At 34.2% G+C, this 6,537-nt stretch overlaps 1 protein-coding gene across 1 annotated transcript; it reads left to right on the forward strand.

Annotated features, from left to right (window-relative positions):
- Positions 1–373: 373 nt before the first annotated feature.
- Positions 374–4,510, forward strand: LOC107870972 (kinase-interacting protein 1). The gene is made up of 2 exons (XM_016717699.2): positions 374–1,000; positions 1,646–4,510. The coding sequence occupies exons 1-2, from the start codon at positions 907–909 to the stop codon at positions 4,333–4,335; spliced, it is 2,784 nt and encodes a 927-aa protein (XP_016573185.1). The 5' UTR covers positions 374–906; the 3' UTR covers positions 4,336–4,510.
- Positions 4,511–6,537: the final 2,027 nt, after the last annotated feature.

A 6,537-nucleotide genomic window follows, 5' to 3' on the forward strand; every position in this document is an offset into this window, starting at 1 on the left:
AAATTATCATTTACTAAGTGTGTTTTGGTTAAAAGTTCCATTTTACTAAAATGTGTTTTGGTATGATCACGTCGCTAACACCTCCCTCCCCCCAAACTTTTTTTTTTTCTTATTTTGTATTTACTTATATTTAATGTTTATATTTTGTTCTTTGTATTTTTTTTTTCAAGTAGCTATACTCATATTCTATTTTTCTCATATGTTGATTTATTCTTTAAATTATTGATTTGTAATATTCTATAGCAACGTAAAATAATATAATTTATTCAAATATTATATTTCACCAAACTAATACCGTACGAAAAAAATATAATATAATACAATAAAACAGAGGAGATATCAAACATGTAAAAACCATTCAAAGAGTGTTAGAGATACATTTGAATATTTTTCCCAAAATAATTCTTGCTGATTGAGAGAGAGAAGGGCCCAACACTCAATTTTTGGGGCGAAATGAGCTCTCAACCTTAAACTCATTATTAAGCATATATATCATTTTTCATTGAAGTTCCCAACAAGAAATCTTAAATTTATTTTTCATTCAAGTTCCCAACAAGAAATCTTGAATTTATTTTATTCAATTTTTGAGTTTTTGTTTTCTCCCAAGTTGATATCATTTCCTCTTCCTAACATTTGTTATTTTTGTATGAAAAAAGAGGAAGGATCAAGATGGGGTACAAGATGAAATTTTGTTTTAATGTTTTCATTGTTCTTTTCTTTTTCCAAGTTTGAAACTCTTTCTCTTGTAAAGATATTTGCTTTGGGGGGAAAAGAGGAAGGATCAGGAATTGACAAGATGGAATTTTGAGTTTTAATTGTTTTTAGACTTTTCCTAATTATTTTTTAAAAATCTCCTTCTCTTTTTGATTATATTGTGGAAAAGAGGAAGGACAAAGAATTAACAAGATGTTACAAAGAGCAGCAAGTAATGCATATTCATGGTGGGCAGCTAGCCACATAAGGACCAAGCAATCCAAATGGCTTGAACAAAGCCTTCAAGGTACAAACATTTTACATGAAAAAGTTTTGGTTAAGGGAAAGGCATGATTTAAAAAAAAAAAAAATCAAGATTCACATAGCCGAGCCAACTTGTTTGGGATAGAGGCGTAGTTATTGTTATTGTATGCTATAACATTTTGTGACAAATACAAAGGTGAAATACAATACAAAAGAGGGTGCAAAGCGTAGTCACTTGGTACTTGTATTGATAGAAGGTAAAAGTACCTAAGAGGATAGTTTATATGCTTGCAAGCTCGCTTGGACACCATCATTATAAAAAATACATAAAAAAGTACAAAAGCATGTATCTTGTACTATGCTAGCTTGGGTTCTAGCACATAATCAGGCTAAGAATATTTAACAGAAAATAATCATACCAAATATTAAAGTTTGATTCAAATTATGTTTTGCGACATCTCATGTTTTTTTCATAGTGGTTCTTCATGATTTTGTTCCATTTTTGGATAACAACAACAACATACCTGGTGTATTCCCACCAGGGGAAGGTAGAGTCTACGCAGTCCGTACCTCACATTCTTATGGTTTCGAAGTTTGATATGCTTTCTTTTGTTTATATAGTTTGTTATGTTATCTCTTTGCTAATACAGAGTGTTTCTCCTCTGATATATTTGTGGCATAATAATAGATATGGAAGAGAAGGTAGAGGCTGTGGTTAAACTCATTGAAGAGGATGGAGATTCATTTGCAAAAAGAGCAGAAATGTACTACAAGAAAAGGCCAGAGCTGATAAACTTTGTGGAAGAATCTTATCGTGCTTATCGAGCTTTAGCTGAACGATATGACCATTTATCGAAGGAATTGCAGGCTGCCAACAACACCATTGCTACAGTTTTCCCCGAACAAATTCAACTAGCAATGGAGGAGGAGGACGAATATGGCGCCCCTAAAGTTCCAAAAACTCCCCGGCAAATCCCCACATCAAATGGATCAAACGTTCCAAAGGTTCCAACTGCTCCAATAAAACAGTTGAAGGGCCTTATAACCTCAGCTTCAAAGAAGTTACAAGGCAAGAAAGCATCCAAACAAGAAGATGCAAGTAAAAATGTTCCAAAATCCGGTTTGCAAAGAACCGAAGCTCTTGAAGAGATCGACAAGCTTCAAAAAGACATTTTGGCTTTGCAGACTGTGAAAGAGTTTGTAAAGAGTTCCTATGAATCTGGTCTTTCAAAGTACAAGGGAATCGAAAGCCAAATCATGGAAAAGCAACAAAGGATATGTAAACTAGAGGATGAATTTGGTGAGAGACGTGTTATTGATGATAATGACGCTTGTACATTGATGGCTGAAGCTGCACTAAAATCATGTCAAGAAACATTAGCTCAGCTCCAGGAGAAACAAGAAAGATCGACAAGAGAAGCGAGCAAGGAATTCAAAAAGATTGAAGATGCTAGTTCGAAACTGAAGTCATTCAAGCATAATTATCTTGGTGATCAGATTGATGAAAAAAAGCCAGATGAAAAAGATAATGCAACTAAAGCAGTAACTGAATCTCATATCCTAAGCCAAGAATTGAGAAAGGACATTGAATTGTTGCAGCACAAGATTGCAGAGCAATTTGATGTGAGCTCAATGGCATCACTAACGGTGACACAACTAGCAGAGAAAATCGATGAGCTCGTGAGTGAAATTGTCAGCCTAGAAACAGCCGTTTCAGCTCAAACTGTTCTAATCGACAGATTAAAATCAGAAGGTGATGACCTCCAAATACAAATTCATGTTTTGAAAGATGATAAGGAACCATTAACAGACGACAACAAACAAAATCTCAAAATCAGTGCGATGGATATTGAGGACAAGTTACAGGGTATCCAAAAAATGAACAAAGATGTTGAATTTCAAAACAGTCGCCTTCAAACTTGCTTTGCCACAGCCCGTACAAGTCTTCATTGTTTAGCTGAGAAATTGAGTAGTGTGAAACCAGATGAAGAGGTCCAGGACGAAGAGGAGCCCATTGTCAAAGTCAAGTCTCAAGATGAGCCAAGAAAACAGAAAGCTCATCAAAGTGAAAGTGAAGGTCCAAAGAACTTTAGTATCTCGAAAACAGAAGATCAAGACGTTAGTAAAGAAGAATCTCCCAGCACAATTGTTAGTAATAAAGAAGGAGAAGTTATAGAAACCACAAATAGTCATTCTAATTCCAAAATTTTGGAACAAACACAAGTTGAAAAAGTTGATGAGAAAGTTTCAACTCATGAGGCACTATCACACGAAGTTGAGGAGAAAGGCGACGAGCCTAACTGGAAGGAGCTGCTGTCAAGTCGGTTGGAGGATAGGGAAAAGACTCTCTTAGCAGAATATACAACAGTTCTCAGGAATTATAAGGAGGTCAAGAAGAAGCTAAGTGAAAAGGAGAAGAAAGATAGGGACACTGAATTCGAAGTCACATTGCAGATGAGAGAGCTTAAAAGTGCTATTGCAAAGCGGGACGAAGAGATCAACAGTCTACGCGAGAAAGTAAACGTTCTGCAAGCAGATAATGTTGCTGAAAGCAATGCATTGAAGGAAAAGAAACAGCAAGCGTCCGATCCTTCAGATGATCAAAGCTTAAAAAAATCCAAGGACATGGAAGAGACAGAGGACAAAGAGAATCGTAATGACCAAGATATTGCAAAGATGACTATGGTCGATGAACATGCATCTCCCTCACTCATCGAGGAAAATTTCCGGATGGAAATTGACGCATTACTAGACGAAAACTTGGGCTTTTGGCTAAGATTCAGCACAACATTTCATCAGATTCAAAAATTCAAGACAACAGTCCAAGATTTACAGAGTGAAATATCAAAACTAAGAGAAAAAGAAACCGAAGAGAGCAATAGTACAAACACAGACATGAAATCAGAAATCAGGCCTCTATATAAACACATGAGGGAAATCCAAAATGAGTTAGGAGTATGGTTAGAACAAAGCGTTCCTTTGAAAGATGAAATGAAGCGTAGGTCCTCTACATTGTGCAAAATTCAAGAGGAGATCACGAAAGCTTTGAAGGACGGAGTTGAAGAAGACAAGATCAGATTCAGTAGTCATCAAGCTGCAAAGTTCCAAGGTGAAGTATTGAACATGAAACAAGAGAACAAAAAGGTTAAAGAGGAACTTGAAGCCGGTGTTGATCGTATAAATACACTTCAAGTAGATGTTGAAAAGACAGTAACGAAATTAGAGAAAGAATATGGACTTGCTGCTGGAAATCAACAAGAAGTTAATAACTCACTAGGCGGATCAATTCCATTAAGATCATTCATCTTTGGAACTAAACCGAAGAAGCAGAGGCGTTCGGTCTTTTCCTCCTTCCATAGCAATAAGAAATCCCTATAGGCTGGGGTGGGTAGGGTACCTTTGTAGAATCTTCTCTTTTCAGCTTTCCCTCTTTGGTCTCATTCTTCTACAAGTTTATACATATTGTGTCTTCTTCTTTTTTTCAGCTATTTTGTCCTAATTAAGTTACATTTTTCTTGAAATGAAAATAAAATTGATATTATAATTACTTTTACAAACTTTTTCACATTTGACAAAATAATATCATAATTATTTTTGCTTTTCCTAAGAAAAAAAAACATAAAAACTTTTTCATATTTGGCAAACCTCTTTATTGGAGGAAAAGTTTTAAGATCCTTTCTCATACCATAATACAATAATATCCACACTATAATCATTAAAGAAAGGAAATATTTCTTCTTTTTTTTTATTATCAATTTTTTATATGTAGGTCGTTTGACCGAATCATATTAATAATATGTCTTTTTAGTATATTTTTATTTGTCATCTCAATTATTACCGTCTTAATTTGCAAACTATAAGCTTCCACATGACGCACTCTCGATTTCGAACCCAACAAGTGCTATTAGAACTTATGGTTCAAAGATCCAATGGTTCGAGTGACTACAGTTTAAGATCAAAGTTGCAATCAACTTGGCATGATGAAGTTTTTTGTCAAAAAAAGAAAATTAAAAAAAAACTGCATGTGGAGAAAAAGGTTCAAACAAAATTTCAACAATCGTGCTACTAATCCATCTTTAAAATCAAAATCAATTTCAACCCATGTTTATAGGCTTCAACTTTCAACCCTTGCTTACTTTTATGCTAGGGTTCCTTTCAACTCGTGCATATACTCTTAATGCATGAGCTTCATTTTTAACCCGTGTTCACTTTCATTGCACAACGCTCCACTTTCAACCCTATTTACTTTTAACACGGGGCTTGAATAATACAACCCTTGCTTTTATTTTTAATGCATAGGGCTTCAATTTTTAACGCAATCATGCTAAGCAGTAGTGATATATGAAGATCATGTGAAAAGGAAGATCAAAATTATTTTACCAGAAAATCAACTCAAAAAAGGGAGATTTGTTAGAAATTTTGTCCTGATTTTCTTACCAAAATTAATTTTTTCTTAAAAAGAAAAATAAAAGTAATATCATAATTACTTTTACTTTTTCTAAAAATTAAAATATAGAACTTTTCCATATTTGACAAACCTCTTTTTTGGAGGAAAAGTTTTAGAACTCTATAAATAGAATAAATAGAAGACTCCCCTTCTTATACCATAATATAATAGTATCCACAATGTAGTCATTAAAGAGTCTTGTTTAGAGAAAGATTTATGCCAATAAGTTTTATGTTCGTTTGACCGAATCATATTAATATGTTTTTTTAGTATATTTTATTTGTCATCGGCATTATCACCGTCTTAATTTGCAAACTATAAGCTTTCCATGACGTCCTCTCGATTTCGGACCAACAGAATCTTTCACTTATTGTATTTTTGTTCTGAATTTTTTTGAGATTGTGTAAAAAGGAAATTTGTTTTACTCCAATTTGAGACAATCTACTAGCTACATTATTCTTAAGTATGTAATTGTTCTGTAATTTGTAAACTATCAGAGACTACACCGATTACCATTTTAGACTACACCAATCTGATTCTTTTATTAAGCCTGATATCACCACTACATGATTTAAAAGGCGTTAATAGCCCGGTTAATGGCTGGTGGACAAGTACAATACACTAAAATAAAATGAAGTTCATGCTGCAGGGCAGATAGTATTGAAAGATATCAACTTTACATGGACTGGAATAGTTACCAATAAATTTCCTCTTAGCTAAAGTGCAAATATAAATATTTGATATGGTCTTCTAAAGACTTAAAGCAAGAAAGGTGATCTTAGAGTTAAAACTAATAATTGAAAATTTTACCCAAGGGAAGAAGATAGGGAACTTGATTTGAGATGATTAATAAAAAAACTTGTTCCTTGATTGATACTTATAATTGACATAATTATTGATTTCTCTTGAATGTAATGTATGTTCAAGAATCAATTAAACTTAAGTCTTTTCTCGAATAACTATAGTTTAACAATTCTAGAAACTAAACTTGTCAAACGGGACGGGCTGGTCCGTTTTGACCCGTTTAGCCCAACCCATTTACTCGGCCTAGCCCAGTCAATCAATGGGCTATAGGGATGCCGGTCCCGGGCTGAGCCGTTCAAGTTGACGAGCCCAGTAAGCCCGGCCCGGTA

This window comes from Capsicum annuum, chromosome 5 (assembly GCF_002878395.1).
Source record: "Capsicum annuum cultivar UCD-10X-F1 chromosome 5, UCD10Xv1.1, whole genome shotgun sequence".
Classification (NCBI taxonomy): Eukaryota; Viridiplantae; Streptophyta; class Magnoliopsida; order Solanales; family Solanaceae; genus Capsicum; species Capsicum annuum.

Coding starts and splice junctions, on each gene's coding strand:
- LOC107870972 (XM_016717699.2), top strand. CDS start 907: ATGTTACAAAGAGCAGCAAGTAATGCATATTCATGGTGGGCAGCTAGC. Junction 1,001..1,645: donor GCTTGAACAAAGCCTTCAAG/GTACAAACATTT, acceptor GCATAATAATAG/ATATGGAAGAGAAGGTAGAG.